This window comes from Diaphorina citri, unplaced genomic scaffold, assembly GCF_000475195.1.
Source record: "Diaphorina citri unplaced genomic scaffold, Diaci psyllid genome assembly version 1.1 scaffold579, whole genome shotgun sequence".
NCBI lineage: Eukaryota > Metazoa > Arthropoda > Insecta > Hemiptera > Psyllidae > Diaphorina > Diaphorina citri.
In genome coordinates this window covers 71347-89147 of record NW_007378013.1, presented here as the reverse complement: position 1 = coordinate 89147, position 17801 = coordinate 71347, and the positions used below count along the sequence as shown (strand labels likewise).

General features: G+C 38.2%; 2 protein-coding genes across 2 annotated transcripts; one reads left to right on the top strand and one right to left on the bottom strand.

Annotated features, from left to right (window-relative positions):
• Positions 1-2456: 2456 nt before the first annotated feature.
• LOC103510281 (suppressor of hairless protein-like) lies at positions 2457-11344 on the bottom strand. The gene is made up of 2 exons (XM_008474932.3): positions 11296-11344; positions 2457-3201 (listed from the first exon to the last, which is right to left on the bottom strand). The coding sequence occupies exon 2, from the start codon at positions 3189-3191 to the stop codon at positions 2457-2459; it is 735 nt and encodes a 244-aa protein (XP_008473154.1). The 5' UTR covers positions 3192-3201; positions 11296-11344.
• Positions 9599-17347, top strand: LOC103510278 (DNA repair protein complementing XP-G cells homolog). Its single transcript, XM_026824365.1, has 8 exons — positions 9599-9816; positions 10292-10457; positions 13170-13371; positions 13766-14057; positions 14348-14810; positions 15413-16198; positions 16608-16799; positions 17219-17347. The coding sequence occupies exons 1-8, from the start codon at positions 9719-9721 to the stop codon at positions 17345-17347; spliced, it is 2328 nt and encodes a 775-aa protein (XP_026680166.1). The 5' UTR covers positions 9599-9718.
• The last annotated feature ends 454 nt before the right edge of the window (positions 17348-17801 follow it).

Here is a 17801-nt window from a genome sequence, read left to right as displayed (position 1 = left end):
TCAAGAACTTGGTCTGTTGGACTGTCTGAAGCTGTGTCCACACATAGTCAATACAATCAATTGACTTGGCCAACAAGGTGAATCTATGTTGTCATGGCAGTGTACTGTTTCAGTCAACATCAATTGAGTCCATGAACAAGTGATCCATGGTCAATTGACAGTATTGACTAAGTGTTTTTCTGCCACACACTTTCCAACTCTCTGACAGGTCTGAGTGTGGAGTAATTGGCTCAAAAAACATACAAAGTCAGGTGAACATGTTAGATAGGTACTTATTTATACTTAAATACCTTACTGACAAGGAAATCCGAAAATAAGAGAGTAGGTACAATAAGTTATTAATGAGACTGTAGTAGTATAGACCCAAGTACATACCTAGTTGATAAGTTCAAGTGCTTAGTGCTAAATTGGGGGTTTACTTACTTAATGTAATGCTAAAATAGGGGTTTACTTGATAAGGCGAATCAAGGATCAGATTGAGTGAGTGTCATATTTTTGTCATCTCTCTTTTTTTTTTTTCAGATTATACTTAGTAGATTGATGGGTGCTGGTCAGCCATCAGAAAAGGCTTCTATCAGCCCCAAGAAACGTGAATTGATTTAAAAGAATGATAGAATGTGAAGATGGTGTGGGAATGGTGCAATTAGAAAATTAAATAAATAAATAAAAAAGGTCATCATCATAATAACATATCATGCCTTTTCACAGGGATTTTAAGGTATGGCCTGATATAAGTGCACTTCAAAATTACCTAGTTAGCTTGGAGGGTAGTGCATCTGCCTTGTCATTGCTAGGTTGTGAGTTCAATTCCCCCCCAGGGTGGATTTTGATAAAACCTTAGCAGTTATCAAACCTCTTAAAAAAAAAAAAAAGGTAGAAGAACCATATTCTTTTTGAAATTATCTACCCAAAGGGCCTGTTCCATAGAGTAACTGTGGAATTCTCAATTTGTAAGTTGCATTGTACACCTCCAAAATTAAAATACCTACTAAGTATGTACTTTGAAAATTCAGTATGGCATGCAACACTAGACTGTGAGACCAACATTTCTCTTGAGCACGATAGTGAAGGGAATGAGGTACCCATCCCTCATAGTGAACTTTGTTCTGACTGGGATCACACACGATCATGGCGAAGTATCTGAAAACAGGAGAAGGTGAACATGTTAGATAGGTACTTATTTATACTTAAATACCTTACTGACAAGGAAATCCGAAAATAAGAGAGTAGGTACAATAAGTTTTTAATGAGACTGTAGTAGTGTAGACCCAAGTAAGTACATACCTAGTTGATAAGTTCAAGTGCTTAGTGCTAAATTGGGGGTTTACCCACTTACTTAATGTAATGCTAAAATAGGGGTTTACTTGATAAGGCAAATCAAGGATCAGATTGAGTAAGTGTCATATTTTTGTCATCTCTCTTTTTTTTTCATAAGATTATTTATACTTAGTAGATTGATGGGTGCTGGTCAGACATTAGAAAAGGCTTCTATCAGTCCCAAGAAACGTGAATTGATTTAAAAGAATGATAGAAATGTGAAGATGGTGTGGGAATGGTGCAATTAGAAAATTAAATAAATAAATGAAGAAAAAAAAAAGGTCATCAAAATAACATGTCATGCCTTTTCACAGGGATTTTAAGGTATGGCCTGACATAAGTGCACTTCAGAATTAACTTTGCCCGCCTAGTCAGCTTGGAGAGTAGTGCATCTGCCTTGTCATTGCTAGGTTGTGGGTTCAATTCCCACCCAGGGTGGATTTAATCCCAAACAAATACCTACCTAATATTCATTCTCAGAATGGCTGGCTTTCTCCCATCCTGTCTGTCTTCCTTCTCTTTGCTTTTGGGATAAAACCTTAGCAGTTATCAAACCTCTTAAAAAAAAAAAAAAAAATAGAAGAACCATATTCTTTTTGAAATTATCTACCCAAAGGGCCTGTTCCATAGACTAACTGTTGAATTCTCAATTTGTAAGTTTCATAGTACACCTCCAAAATTAAAATACCTACTACTTTGAAAATTCAGTATGGCATGCAACACTAGAGTGTGACACCAACATTTCTCTTGAGCCAGCAGGTATTGCTTGAGTGTGCCACCCATTTAGAAGGAAGAAAATAATGTGTCATACTCCAGCATTGAACACTGTCTTATGGGAAACTGGTATACTCTGGAGTTACATGTGGGCCTGGAGGGTCTATTTCTAAATACCTACTTGAGCAGTTTCTGGTTTCTGCAGGACTGCAGAGAAAGTTTGTGATGCTGGAGTGTTGTGACCAGAGTCTTCCATACAAATCACTATTGCCTCAGCTATAATTTCTCAAAAATCACTGCCATTCTGAATGTGTTTAGGTATTTATTTATTGGCTTTGTTGCAAACATATTTACCTAATGAAGAAAGCCAAGTTCTTTTGATGGAATAGAAATAGACATAAAAAATATTTAACTAACAATTTTTGCTATAAGCTAGTGAACCAATCCCTCACGGAGAACTCTTCACTCTCAGACTCATCATCATCCAGGAGATGTATAGTGAATGCACCCCATTGTGTAGAAGATGCATGGAAGTTGCCATTCTCTACATGCAGGTAGCGTGTAGACACGGTTTGAGATCGGAGACGATTGAATAAAGCCACTTTGGTTCCACTAGCAATACACAGGTCAGCATTCTTGAGCGATTGTTTCTTCTTTGAAGGTTTAGAAATGACTTTGATCCTCTTGCTGGTAAACACACCTATATCATGACCACTCCCATAAAACATTTTCACAGACAACATGAAGTGTTTTCTCTTATCCGAGTCGGAAATATAAAGCGTCTTGGCGGCGCAGTACTGCTTACCATTGTTTAGATCTAGCTGCTGCATATCCTGATCTGAGTTCCCTATGCCTATGAATGCACACAGCTGAGCTGCCTGTTCAGATTCTCCCTCACGTAGTAACTGCTCCTGTCTCAGTCTCCAGCCCTCTCCATACAAATATATACAAGGTGGTGGACAGAAGAACCGCTTCTCATTACCATATGACTTCTGAGCTACTTTGGCATGAAGGATGACGATCACCATGTCACTACGATCCCTCAGGTATCGCTCCATGGCCTCTCGAGTTAATCTTTGATCATCATTACGATAGTGAAGGGAATGAGGTACCCATCCCTCATAGTGAACTTTGTTCTGACTGGGATCACACACGATCATGGCGAAGTATCTGAAACCAGGAGAGGGTGAACATGTTAGATACTCATTTATTTATTTATTTATGTTGAGTAAGTACCTACCTAAGTACTTACTTAAATATCTTGCAAGAAAATCCGAAAATAAGAGAGTACTTAAATAAGTTATTCATGAGACTGTAGTGTAGAGCCAAGTAGGTACATACCTAGTTGTTATAGGTAGTGCTAAGTAAATTAGGTGTTTACTCAATAAGGGAAATCAAGGATCAGATGAAGTGACAGTGTCATATTTTGGTCAACTTTGGCCTCACAAGACTGAATGTACTTCAAAGTTATCTTTGCCAACCTAGTTAGCTTGGAGGGTAGGTAGTGTATGTGCTTCCTAGGTGCTGATTTGTGGGTTTGATTCCTACCCACCCAAGGTTTGATTGTCAAGATGACATCACTTAACTCCTTAATAAGTAAATAATCTGTATCTGTATCTGGCCATAAGTAATCATGCTAAGTAATCTCCTGTACTTGTGTATCATGTCAACCACAGATGCTCAGATCATCTGACATAAGTACCTATCCAGTTTGGAAACTTTTTCCAGCACACACATTCTGAAGATCACTGAGACAGTCTGAGTGTGAGTTGTGAGTGACCAGCCCAAGTATTGGGTATTCTTTGTTTACGAAACCGAAAAATGTTTTGTTTTCTTTTTTTGAAAAAAGGAAAAAATATCCGTACAGCGTACTGTAGTTTAGTGGGAGAGAACAATAGACCAATGAGAATGCGTGCTTGCGACGGTGGAGAGGGGATTTTTTTCAAGGCAACTGTTATTTTCCCACGGTCCTAGGAATCAAAAAAACACACGGTGTGAGAAAGATATGGAACATCCGTTCCCTTTAGCTCAAAAACAAGATACAGATAGGACCTGCTAGAACTAGATCCTCAACCAATGAGTAGGTACTTCGAATATGATAGTAGAGATTTTTTCAAGATTTGTGGTGAGCTTTAGATCTTAACCCGCAGAGGGACTAGAGATTTTAATCAGATAAGTACCTACCTAATAATACCTACACTGAACATCACTTTACCTATGAACTCCAAAAGAGAGCGAGCGATTTAGCGGCATCAAGTTACGCGATGTTGACCTTTGCGGATGTCTGGACCGGTGATCCTGGATACTTCAAGACGGTTTGGAGTGACTAATCCTATAGCCTACAGTTAAAGGCAAATGTAGGGCATGATGTACATAGCGGTCGGTACCTATAAGTCACGTACTTTATCCACGCATGAGGGTGAGGGCACATTTTTGTTCCCATGAAATGGTAAGGTGTTATGCCCACCATTCATGCTCACCGTCTGAAAATGTGAGGCAGAAGAAGCTACAGACCACTATGGGTCTATAGCTTCTTATGTCTGACGGACCTAGGTCTTAGGTCTCAAGCTTTTCTGACAGATCTATGATGTAGGTCTGTGAGACCGAGCTGGTATATCGGACGGTCTGAGCGAGAATGGCGAGCGTTAGGTGAATAGCTTTTAGCACTCTTAGCGGCAGGTAAAAGGATGTCCTTAATATAGGTTCTAATGTCTAATCGAACAAAATAAAGAAAAAAAAAGGCCTGTTAAAGATTAGGTATATTTATAGGTACCTACATCACCTACCGCAGGGTAATTGACCTACCTATTTGCACCCACGCTCATCGCAGGTTAACGTATAATATTTCTGGTAACAGGTTGATATGATACCCTCATAACCTACCAATGTCTGGGCTGGAAGTCTTGCATATGGGTATCCATATTAATATACCTAATTAGGTACATAGGTATAGTCTTAGTCTTAGGTACGTGTGAGGTGAAGAGCTGATTCTATTATAGTGTCAATAGATATAGGCATGGCCTGGAATTAGGTATTATCGAATCAATAAAATAATTATAATAATAGGTTGCCTTCCAATTTAATTACTACTCATGTGTCCTTGTAAGTAGGTAGGTACCGGTACCTATTTGGACCATTCCTATTTTGACGACGCCCCTGTTAAAAAAAACACGAGCCGCCACAGTTTCAAGCGAACGCGCGTGACGGGAACTTTTGTTGATTTACATTTTACAATTGTTGAAGGAATAATTATTCAAGTATTGTGTTTTCAGACCAAGCTCATTTCTCTCATCCTCTTCTTCCTCAAACAATATGATATTCTTACATTTCTTTTCACCATAGGTATATTCTTCTATTGAATCCTTGCTATTATCATCTTCTTCTTTTCGTCTCTCTTCTTATCTCTAAGTAGTTCTATTTATAGGTGTCTCAATTTCGCTCGAATATTTCTTTATGTGTGGTTTAATTTACGTTTTCTTACATTTTCCCACGGACTTACCTACTATGAAACTTAACCCTTTTATATTGAATTCTTCAGTTCATTTTGAAATACCTACTGTTCTGTATGAATCACATGTAGTAGGTATCTCTTGAATCTAAATGAAGGTCCTTATTCTTAGCTTACTGTCGGTGTGAATGGAAAGCTATTCCTTCTAATAAACTAATGTTTTTGTTCATAGGTACATATAAGCAAGAAACAAGTACCTAACAAGTACCTATTATTTATATTTATTTATTCCCGATTACAAATCATATATAATATGCTAATTAAACACAATTTATAACTATCCTACGGGAACTTAAAATTATATTTAACTTTCAGCAGGAAAACACCAAACTTTACAAAAGACTTTCAACTTAGAAAATGTACACAAGACTTCAAACACACCTGTTCAACATGCAGCATTTTCCCACGGTCAGTTAAGTCAGGAAATGTGAAACATTTTAAAAAAAATCAATTCTCTTTTTTTGAATCCTTGGAAAAGCTGAAGGCGAATAATTATTCACGAATTTTAAGCACAGGCAAAGTGGCAAATAAATTAAACTTAATTTTTTTCGAAAAAAATTATGCCAGCGAAGTCGCTTTGTTTACGAAACCGAAAAATGTTTTGTTTTCTTTTTTTGATCAACTTAGAAAATGTACACAAGACTTCAAACACACCTGTTCAACATGCAGCATTTTCCCACGGTCAGTTAAGTCAGGAAATGTGAAATATTTTAAAAAAAATCAATTCTCTTTTTTTGAATCCTTGGAAAAGCTGAAGGCGAATAATTAATTCACGAATTTTAAGCACAGGCAAAGTGGCAAATAAATTAAACTTAATTTTTTCGAAAAAAAAAATTATGCCAGCGAAGTCGCTTTGTTTACGAAACCGAAAAATGTTTTGTTTTCTTTTTTTGAAAAAAGGAAAAAATATCCGTACAGCGTACTGTAGTTTAGTGGGAGAGAACAATAGACCAATGAGAATGCGTGCTTGCGACGGTGGAGAGGGGATTTTTTTCAAGGCAACTGTTATTTTCCCACGGTCCTAGGAATCAAAAAAACACACGGTGTGAGAAAGATATGGAACATCCGTTCCCTTTAGCTCAAAAACAAGATACAGGATTTTACCACTGGGTAATGCACCATGAAACACGGAGAATCGTTTTAGTCTCCCTTAGTTCAACAGCTGGACGCGGATTTTCCTTTTGATGTCCCCTCATTGTGGTAGAGGTGAATGTTGATTTGTCCCTGGTAGAAATTGAAGTGCTTTTTCTCACTAACGGGATAGACACATCCCGTTTTTGGGGACCGACGTGACGTACCCCAAACAGCGTGGATAGATTCGTAGAAGCTTAACCCAGTCTTTAGGGCTGTTTGGCCCTACACCTAAACTGCGGAGTGGGCTTTTTGTTTATGGAGTTAAGCTGATTCCTAACTAAGACTAGAAGATCCGAGCCCCAAACAGTGTAACTTTGACCCTCAATAACGGCCGAACCGTACCATCTTGAAATTCGGCCCAGGGGTATTTTTCATCTACATACATTATCGAATTTCTCTGCGAAGTTTGAGCTGCTTGAGGCTAAATGTAAAGTCGTGAGAACGGCGAACCCCGTTTGAGCTTTTTTCCCAAATTATGACCTACAAAACGCCCCGATGTTTTACTCTGTTCTGAAGAAAAACGTAGAAATTCAAATTAGTAGAAATCTTTGGGGTCGAGTGGATTGGAACAAATCATGTCTCAATTTAATTCGAAGAAATTATTTACTGATAAAATTTGTAATTTAAGACGGACCTTCTTATTTTAAGTTTTCTCCTGCCAAGTGTAATATTATTGTTCTTGTAGCGGCTTCAGCTGTAACCGAAGGGTGTTGGCAGAATAAAGAAAGAAGGGAAAAATGAATGAAAGAAAGAAACGTAATTATTGTGAAAACAATGTGCTGTTTCGACTACCCACACAGTGCTCTCAATTCATCAGCATGATAAGTCATTTGAATTATTTATATTGTACCCGAGATCCAGATACAAAGAACAAGTTATATGGTTTTTGTTCTTTACCAGAAATTAGAATATGGTTTTTTTCAAGATTTAATTTTTTCCCATGATCTAGAATTGTACATTCTTGTTTCGTACGTTGAATGGGATTGAAATCAAAAACCAAATCAAGGAAATAAAAAGTTTTACCTATGTATATAAATCACTTTGGTATCTATGTACCTACACTTTATTTACCTACATAGACAAGATACATAGGTTTGGTGATTGATTAAAAATTCCTACTCCTACACAACTAATACTATCATTTTAGTTGTTTCAACCCTAGTTAGGGTAGGGCGTCTGCCTTGTAAGCGCTAGGTCGCGGGTTCAATTCCGCTCCGTTCGGATGTTATCCCTACTAGATAAAGATCGTTCTCAGAACGACTGGTTTTCTCCTATCCTGTCTTCCTTCTCTCTTTGCTTTCTGGACGATAAGACCTCAGCAGTTACAGGTCCCTCTATCAAACCTCTTCAGTAAATCTTATAAGAGGTTCATATCAACGAAACATCCCATCTGTCCAGTATCCTTCGCATACACTTGTACTTAAGATACTTGCTATACTTACGAGTAATCATGCATGAAATAATGTAACAGATGATACCAATATCTAACAATATGATTGATACGTATCTCTATGTGATCAAATAGATTCCATATTGAACAACAGGGTGACGATAAAACTCGAAGGAGCTTTATTGGGTGCGAATATTTGCGGTCGTAATTCGATCAATTCTGGATTTGTAAGGAATTTTAGCTGCGTAAACTTGTTACAAAATAATGTCGTTCTCCGATTATAACACTGCGCTAAATTTAATGATTTGTCTTGGATTCGAACCTCCATAACCGTAGTCCATTGTGCTAACCACTTCACTACAAAGGTTGGTGAATTTTGAATTTTTGAGATGTTTGATAGAGGGAGCTTTTACTTTAACAACGGGGGTTTTATTGTCCCGAAATCGAAGAGAGAATGAGGACAGGAGAGGAAAAGGCTAACCGTCCCGAGAACCTTATTTGTTTAGGATAAAGTTCGTCCCTGACAGGAATTGAACCAACGACCTAGTCCTTTATTTTTGATATAAGTACCTAATAATGTATTACAAAGTCCAAGGTTTCAGAGATGTCACAAAAGATCTAACCAGGTCGCAGTAACAAAGGGCGTTTATTAAAGCCGATGGCCCTACTTATACCAATACCAAGGTTTCAGAGACTATTAATAAATAGCGGTTACCACGAAAGAAGTAAAGAAGCAGAGTTCTATTGACGTACCAAAGGACCCTATAAAATACGAAATATAGATATTCGATGGTCTAGAAATAGCGTGCAAAGACATGACGATAAGTGATAGAAATGTATCTACTGTGATCTATGTCTAATCAAACAGCCAAGTCCCATCTCATAACTATGATAGTAATGATGGGAGAATTGTAGCAAGATAAATAGATAACTACATATCTTTAACTGTGACAAATCGATTGGGTTCACAAGATAATTCACCGCTCTTCTTCTCCCCTCTCTCTGTGTCTCTTCTCTTTTATTCCTTCTCCCTATACGACTATACGTAGATTCGTATATATAAGCTTAACCCAACTTTTAGGGCTATTTGCCCCTACACCTAAGCCTCCATGTGGGCTTTTTGTGTCCCTATAGGTAAGTATACCAAAAGAGAGTGGTTATACTTTGCCCACTTGGGTGTTTTGATCAATAGGACCTTAGCAGAAGAGCAACTTCTTACACGAAAGAGAAACTATAATATATTGAAAATTGAATTCTCTTCTTCTTCCTAGCCTTGCCTATTCAGAGGGTCGGCCTTTGTCATTAAAGTGCGAGAGCAATATTTGGGTTTTACCCTGAGAATCACCCCTTAGATTTTCGTAGAAATGCCCGCCACAGTCACTTCTCAGACTGTCTGACAGACCTTGGTCTCAAGATTTTTCCGCCATTACAGAAGGTCTGAGCTTGAGTGGCTGGCATAGAAATTAGGAATACACCTTGTCGAGTGGTGAAACCCCTCATAGGCCTCATACTCACCCTTCTCTCTCTCCCATCTTTAGGCGCAACGGAAAACCCTCAAATCCAAGGCTGCCTCGAACGCGGATAAAGTTCGGTCTGATTTGCTGAAGAATCTGCTGGAGCAGCAGCTGCTGAATGATGTCCTGGGGAAGAATGAGATGGCCCTTCCTCCCCCCTCAGTAAGCAGAGAGGTGGATATGTTCGAGTTACCCCCCGCTCCTGCCCAGACTGTACAAGACGAGGAGGAAGATAGTGAGTAAGTAATCTTTTACAATAGAATAGAATAGAATAGAATATATCCTGTTTATACTGGCAGAATGAGACTGAAAAGTCCCTTTACTCCCGCAGTCTAAACAAGGTCTTATGTATTTGGTACAAAATAGGTGTAAATTTAGTGTATAGAGACATTGACATTTTTTTTTACTTTTTGTGGGTAGGTACATGATTCTAAAAAAAAAAGTTCAAGTTGGTAACTAAGTATGGCCCTAAATATACTCTTCACATTGAACGTATGGCGAAAATTATGCCTATGGAATTTTCGTCCGAAATTTCTAATATTGCCTTCAGGTTCACTCTATGTGTCAAGGGTGTTGGTTTACCTTGCCTTTGGGGTCAATTTAACTTGAAGAAACAATTTACCGACGAAAATATTTGAAGAAACTATTTACTGATGAAAGTATTTGAAGAAACTACCTATTTACTGATGAAAATTTCCAATATGTTCCTCACAGTTCAGATGATACCGAGGCAAAGTTTCGCTATGCAGACCTTCACTCTGTGGACATCAATAGTGAACAATTCAGCGCTCTTCCACCCGACATGCGACATGAAATACTCACTGAACTATTAGAACAAAGGAAACTGAGCTCGTGGCATAAAATGCATGAGATGCCTCAGGTATGTATTACACCGGGAGGACACCAGTTGGTTCCCAAAACCTTTCTTTTTTTAACAGTTGGTTCCAACTGGCGTTCGTCCATTACACCTACCTTACACTCTAGTTTCAGCTCTGATTTCAAATATGCAAACTATAAGTTACTGTTGCTATCCCCTACTGAGCTATTCAATAAAACAGAATGATCAACATAGTATGTTGGAGTTTAGATGCAATATTGTGATCAACAAACTGTTGGTGGATCTGTATATATATATATAAAAAAAACAGGTAAGTAGGCACTTTATTACAATAATTTATATTTAACTTTTTAGTTGGTTACTATGGTATATCTTAAGTACATAATTACTTACCTTCTTATTTTCCCAAGTATTTTCCTTAACCCAAAGGATCTCAGATGTGTCCATCTGGTTGCACCAGCTTACCAAAGGAACTCATGATCTGGCCGGTGGCTCCGTACCAAACGCTCATCTGATTGGTTTATATCATCGAATATGCAAACTTCTTTTCTTCAAAATCAAACCGGTGTTTGTGTTCGATGGTGGGGTACCGCAGCTCAAGAAACAAACCATTGTAAGTAGAAATTACTTTATAGTAAACTATTTAAAAGTCCATTTCTGGATATTTTTCATGCCTCTGGGATCTAATGGCCAATCTTGCCACTGAGAGCTTACAGTGTCAAGGGTTTTCTTTGACGCCACACATTTGATTTGCACAGGCGAGTATTTCTTGAACTCTAGATTACTCTCTGTGGTAAGAACAGGCATAAGAAGCCCAAAGGATGTCTTTCATCATGAGAGTGAAGACCTTGGGGTTAATAATCTCAACTTTAATACAAACCTTGTTATTAACGGGAGGAGTGGTTAAAGATTTTCACACTGGTTTCCTGCTTTATTGTAAACCATTTAAAGTAGAAGTTACTTTCTAGTGAAATAGTGGAAGTTGTGTAAGTGTAAGTGGAAGTTACTTTCCATCCAGAAAATATTGTAAGTATAAGTTACTTTCTAACTTATCATTTAAGTCGAAATTACCTCCCAGCAAACAATTTTAACTTGAAATTCGAAAAATCTTTGCAGTAAACAATATTAATATGTCGAAATTGTTAACGTATTTTTTATTTTTTTTTTTCAATATGTATAAATTATTTAAAATTAGGGAAATTAAAATTAGGAAATTATTATTGTACTTAAGTTGAAAGTACTTTGAATGAAATCATTGTATGAGTATGTTAAAATAATTCTGTCAGTCATCATTGGACGAAAATTCAAATCGGACATTTGGACGTTCAAGAATATGATTTACGTTCTCGCTTGATTGAGCCCGTGTTTGGTGCTGTATGGTCTATTGATCTGAGGATCCCACAGTGATTCTGCATAGTACGTGCTAGATGCTAGTGGACCAGACAGATTTTACCACTGGGTAATGCACCATGAAACACGGAGAATCGTTTTAGTCTCCCTTAGTTCAACAGCTGGACGCGGATTTTCCTTTTGGTGTCCCCTCATTGTGGTAGAGGTGAATGTTGATTTGTCCCTGGTAGAAATTGAAATGCTTTTTAAGTCCGTCCTTCCTTTATTATTACAATAGTAATAAAAAGGTATAAGGGACGGACTATTGTATTCGCTTCGGTGTCGTCCTGAAATACTCACTGAACTATTAGAACAAAGGAAACTGAGCTCGTGGCATAAAATGCATGAGATGCCTCAGGTATGTATTACACCGGGAAAACACCAGTTGGTTCCCAAAACCTTTCTTTTTTTAACAGTTGGTTCCAACTGGCGTTCGTCCATTACACTGTATTACACATACCTTACACTCTAGTTTCAACTAAATTTCCTGTAGGAATGCACTATTTATCTGGTACCAAAGTTCGTTGATTTGGGGTTGTCTACTTCCTTCCCAGATTCCACGTTGTCTGCGATCAACAATTTGATTTGTGGTGTGTAGAATTATGTTATTGGAGTCTTTTGATTATGAGAGCATTGGGTTTATTAAAAATGACAGGTAATAGGTATGGTTTTGTATTTGATTTTGGACTAAACACAAGATAAGAGAATGGATAAATTGTAAACGTAGAAAATAAATAAATTTTCTCAAATTCACCCTTCGGAACGGCTAGCTTTCTTCTATCCCGTCTTCCTTCTCTCTTCTGTTTCGGGACGATAAGACCTTAGCAGTTACAGTTCCCTCTGTCAACAATTTTTCCAATGTCATTTTTCCCTTCTCCATGAGTTTCATACATAAATTTTAATGTTTTTTAAGTCATAATTTCAAATTCTAATTTCGCCAATGACAATTTTTCTGCCACGTTGTCTGCGATCAACAATTTGATTTGTGGTGTGTAGAATTATGTTATTGGAGTCTTTTGATTATGAGAGCATTGGGTTTATTAGTCCTCTCATGTCAAAAATGACAGGTAATAGGTATGGTTTTGTATTTGATTTTGGACTAAACACAAGATAAGAGAATGGATTTTCTCAAATTCACCCTTCGGAACGGCTAGCTTTCTTCTATCCCGTCTTCCTTCTCTCTTCAGTTTTGGGACGATAAGACTTTAGCAGTTACAGCTCCCTCTATCAAAACTTAAAAAAAAAAAACAATTTTTCCAATGTCATTTTTCCCTTCTCCATTAGTTTCATACATAAATTTTAATGTTTTTCTAATTCATATTTTCAAATTCTAATTTTGCCAATGACAATTTTTCTCTTCCTCAGGAGTCGGATAACTTCTCCTCCTATCAGATGGAGCGTCTGCTCAAGCGACGCGCTATTCAGAAGAAGTTGGATGAGACAGCAGGAGAACTGGGCGAACATGTGATGAGTTTGGGCGAACTGGAGAGCATGTTTATCAAGGAGGGAGTGCTGGCGAGACGAGTCGCCTCGAACGCCAATGAGCGCGTCATATATCAGACCAAAGGTATGTGAAATATTTCCCAATACGCGTATTTAGACAGGATTAAGCAGAAAGGAACCATTCAACAGATACCAATTTCAAAACCCCTAAATAATGCGTATCTCTTAGGTATTTTCATGGAACATAATACAGTCTTTAGTGATCTTAATCTTTTAACAGAAACAAACCACTGAACAAAGGGGAACTTTTTTTATGGAGAGGGGGAAATCTTCCAAAGACGCCCATTGCAAAAAAACCTTTACAATGAGGATGTTGGGATTGATATCCGGATACCAGGATTACCAGGACATCCAGACCCACTAAAACCCAACCTCTCCCTCTTCACATTAGGGACCTGGAATCAGATATATTGGACATTACTTCAGGGCCCTAATAAATTAAACGGCTCACTTTTCAGACAGTAAAGACTCCAGCAGTAGTTCCCAAAGCGAAGTCCTCGACAGGAGGAAAGAGCACAACATCATAGACGCAGAAGAGAAAGACATACTGGAAATGATTCGAGCCGAGGAGGAGAACGAAATAGACTTCGAAGAAGAAATAGGAGGAGGAAAAGAGGAGAAGACGGAGAAAATAAAGTTGACGCGAGAGATGTTGGCAGAACAGCAGAAAATATTGGACAGTTTGGTGAAGAAGAAGGCCAAGACGGATGATGTGATAGACGTGGATTTGACAGAGACGTCAACGAGTGGGTAAGTGAATCGATTGGACTGAGTGAGTTGTTCAAAAGAACTACTCTTTTCACTGGAGTACTGAATCAATGAGTTAGATCCTAAACTAACTCTTAAACTCCTCATAGGTCTAGGAAGTTAGTATCTAATTCATTGACTGAGTAGTCCACTGAAAAGAGTAGTTATTTTTATTCCTCTACAGTCTACACCCTCCTATTCTGTGCCTCCCCCCTTCTCTCTCTGTCTCTCTCCCACTCTCTCAAGTCTTCCCCAATGGGGTACTTAATAAAGACGACATAATTATGTTTCAGTGATTTCGTGTTCGATGAATCAGAAATGCTGGAGCAAAGTCAAATCCTCGCCAGTATTCAACAAAGACTAAATCCTGATCTCGCCTCTGACCAATCAACCAGCACATCTTCAAACCTAGCCAAGTCAATAGAAATCACAATCGATCCTAGCAAACCTGTTGGAACCAACACGGACGATATATTTAGTGATGTGTTTACCACTGGAGTCAACAGCTCTCAACGTGTAGAAATTATAGCCAACACAGCTGTACCTAACGCTACGAAGGAACCAAAGCTGGACAAAGTGATAGAAATCACCATTGATCCAAACAAAATTGAAGAAGCCAGCAGTGATGTAGACATATTCAGCGATGTGTTCAATAATGATAACAAGGTAGAAACTATTGAAGATGAAGATGTCCTCATGAGTGATACATCGAGTGAATCCAGTGACACTCCAGTAGTTATCAATGGTAACAATGAGGTAAACTTCTGTGCCCCCCCCCCCCTCTCTCTCTCTCTCTCTCTCTCTCTCTCTCTCTCTCTCTGTCTGTCTCCCACTCTCTCAAGTCTTCCCCAATTGGGTACTTAATAAAGACGACATAATTATGTTTCAGTGATTTCATGTTCGATGAATCAGAAATGCTGGAGCAAAATCAAATCCTCGCCAGTATTCAACAAAGACTAAATCCTGATCTCGCCTCTGACCAATCAACCACATCTTCAAACCTAGCCAAGTCAATAGAAATCACAATCGATCCTAGCAAACCTCTTGGAACCAACACAGACGATATATTTAGTGATGTGTTTGCCACTGTAGTGAATAGCTCACAACTTGAAACTATAGCAAGTAAAGCCAGCACAGCTGTACCTAACGCCACGAAGGAACCAAAGCTGGACAAAGTGATAGAAATCACCATTGATCCAAACAAAATTAAAGAAGCCAGCAGTGATGTAGACATATTCAGCGATGTGTTCAATAATGATAACAAGGTAGAAACTATTGAAAATGAAGATGTCCTCATGAGTGATACATCGAGTGAATCCAGTGATGACACTCCAGTAGTTGTCAATGGTAACAGTGAGGTAAACAACACGGATACAACCCCTGTTGATTCAAATAAAATAGATCCTGCCAATAGTGAAACCATTGCGAATACAAAGCTTGATGATTCATTAGAGAAGGAAATATTCGATGATGTGGATGAAGCAGATGGGGGAGAAGATGAAATCATGAGTGATGACTCTGAAAGCTCTGTAGAAGATTTGACCAAAGTATGTGAGTTTATATCTGAAACACAAGCGTCTAAAACAGACCAAGCTAACAATCAGAATGTAGGTAATATAGACAAAGTACTCAGTGACAGCAAGAATGTTCACGCAGACAATCATGTCGATAAAACTGGCATCATACCTGAAGATACTGCAAATATTTCTAGTCAAACTAATAAAACATTTGATAATTCTCTTAAACAATTAAATGAAGATACTCCACTACCAACTTCTTCAAATGTTGCTTTTTCTTCTTCTTCTTCTTCTTCTTCTTCTTCAAATTCTGCTTCTACTTCAAATGCCGTTTCTACTTCAAATGTTGCTTCTACTTCCAATGCTGCTTCTACATCCCTTACAGCATCTACTTCTAATGCAACTGTTTCATCAATAGCCAGTACCAGTGTAGCTGTGTCTACAATAAAACAGATCCTCAGCTCCAATCAAACCCCGGAAGGACCCAGTAGTGAAATAAACAGTTCCAAGTCAGACGTTAGCAAAGCTTTTGATACGCAACCCTCATCAAGCGGACAAAGCAAAAAGGAAAGCTACTTCAAAAATACATTGAATGAAATGCAAACTAAGAAGTTACTGGAATATCAGGTCAGTAGAATGTTATTGTTTGTTAGATGTAATTGTTGTGCTAGCAGCTTCCCCTTTTTGTAAAACAGAGGTATATCATGGGACCATTTGACTTTTGTATTTTTTTTTTTTTTCAAACCGAATGGATATGTCAATTGCCATCTTCAGAAATGGCTTTCTTCGGAAATAAATGCGGATCTGTATGAAAGATGTTTTTGCCCCACAGGTTCTTTGACTATGGTTGTGACGTCATAAAGTCGGTATGTAAAATGTTTTTTTTTCCATATTTTTTTTTTCTGTTGTCTGTATATCATACCATGTTTAGACTACTGGGGTAAAGGGTGTTTTCATTCCTATTCGGGCAGGATAAACAAGGTTCTGTTCTATTCTAATAGCCAATACCTTTTCTATTTCTAACACCCCTTCATAGAGTACCTTGGAGAAGGACCGAGACCAGCTCCTCTTAGAACGCGGCAAACAGACTCGTCTAGCGTCCACCATCACGGAACAGATGTCACGTGAGGCCCAGGAACTCCTGCAGCTGTTTGGTGTTCCGTTCATTGTGGCCCCGGGCGAGGCTGAGGCCCAGTGTGCTAGTTTGGAACTCGGTAATCATACACAGGTAGGTGGTAGCATACTTATATTTCTATTATTAGGCACTGCCTGGAAGGGACTGACAAGAAACGCCGACCTTATGTAAGTAGGAAAATGCTAGGAAGAAGAAGAAGAAGAAGAAGAAGAATTAGGCACGAAAGAGTAGCATTATTTGATACATACGACCAACGCTGACCCTATTTAAATAGGAAAAGGCTAGGAATAAATCACTTTCCCTGTATTTCTAGTATATTTTAAAACTGTTTTAACTTGCCAAGGTGCCTTCTGGTTTAAAATACAATAAGAACTTCACACTTATTTACCTATTATTATTATTTTTATAGATTTTTTTCTTCTTTTTTGTCTCTCAATTTTGTATGTAATTATCCCCTCAAATATACCGGACTTATGTATTATTCTATTCTATTCGTTTTCTATTCTTTTCAGGGAGTCATCACGGATGATAGTGATATTTGGCTGTTTGGAGCTCGCACAGTGTACAAGAACTTTTTCGATAAGAAATCCCATGTGTTGAGATATACAGCACCTGATATACGTTACTATTTCGGTAAGTAATGGTGTAGGTACTTAATTTCTGTCTGGCTGAGGGACTATAAACAGAGAGTACATCAGCGTCTAGCCAGGGGACTATAAACAGGGAGTAGACTAGTCCAAAGTTCCTTATGCTATATCTATAGCAAAGGCTGTGTGCATCCACTCGGAAAATTTGGTCAGCCAAAACGAGTTGATCTGAAAGCGATCACTCTAAAGCTGATTGAGAGGCCGGCGACAAACGCCCACCCCATCTAAAGATGGGAAAAGAAGAATGGTGCATTTAATTTGTAATGTTTCATTTAGACTTTCGAAGTGTCGAACTAGGACATGTTATAAGGGTCTCACGAAGTCCAGGAACATTCAGGACCTCCCTGGTGATATATCTTAAAGGTTCACAGTGAAAGAAAAATATATTATTGGTTGGGTAAAAGAGCTCCTCCAATAACTTAAAAGAAAGCGATTAAAAAAAAAAAAA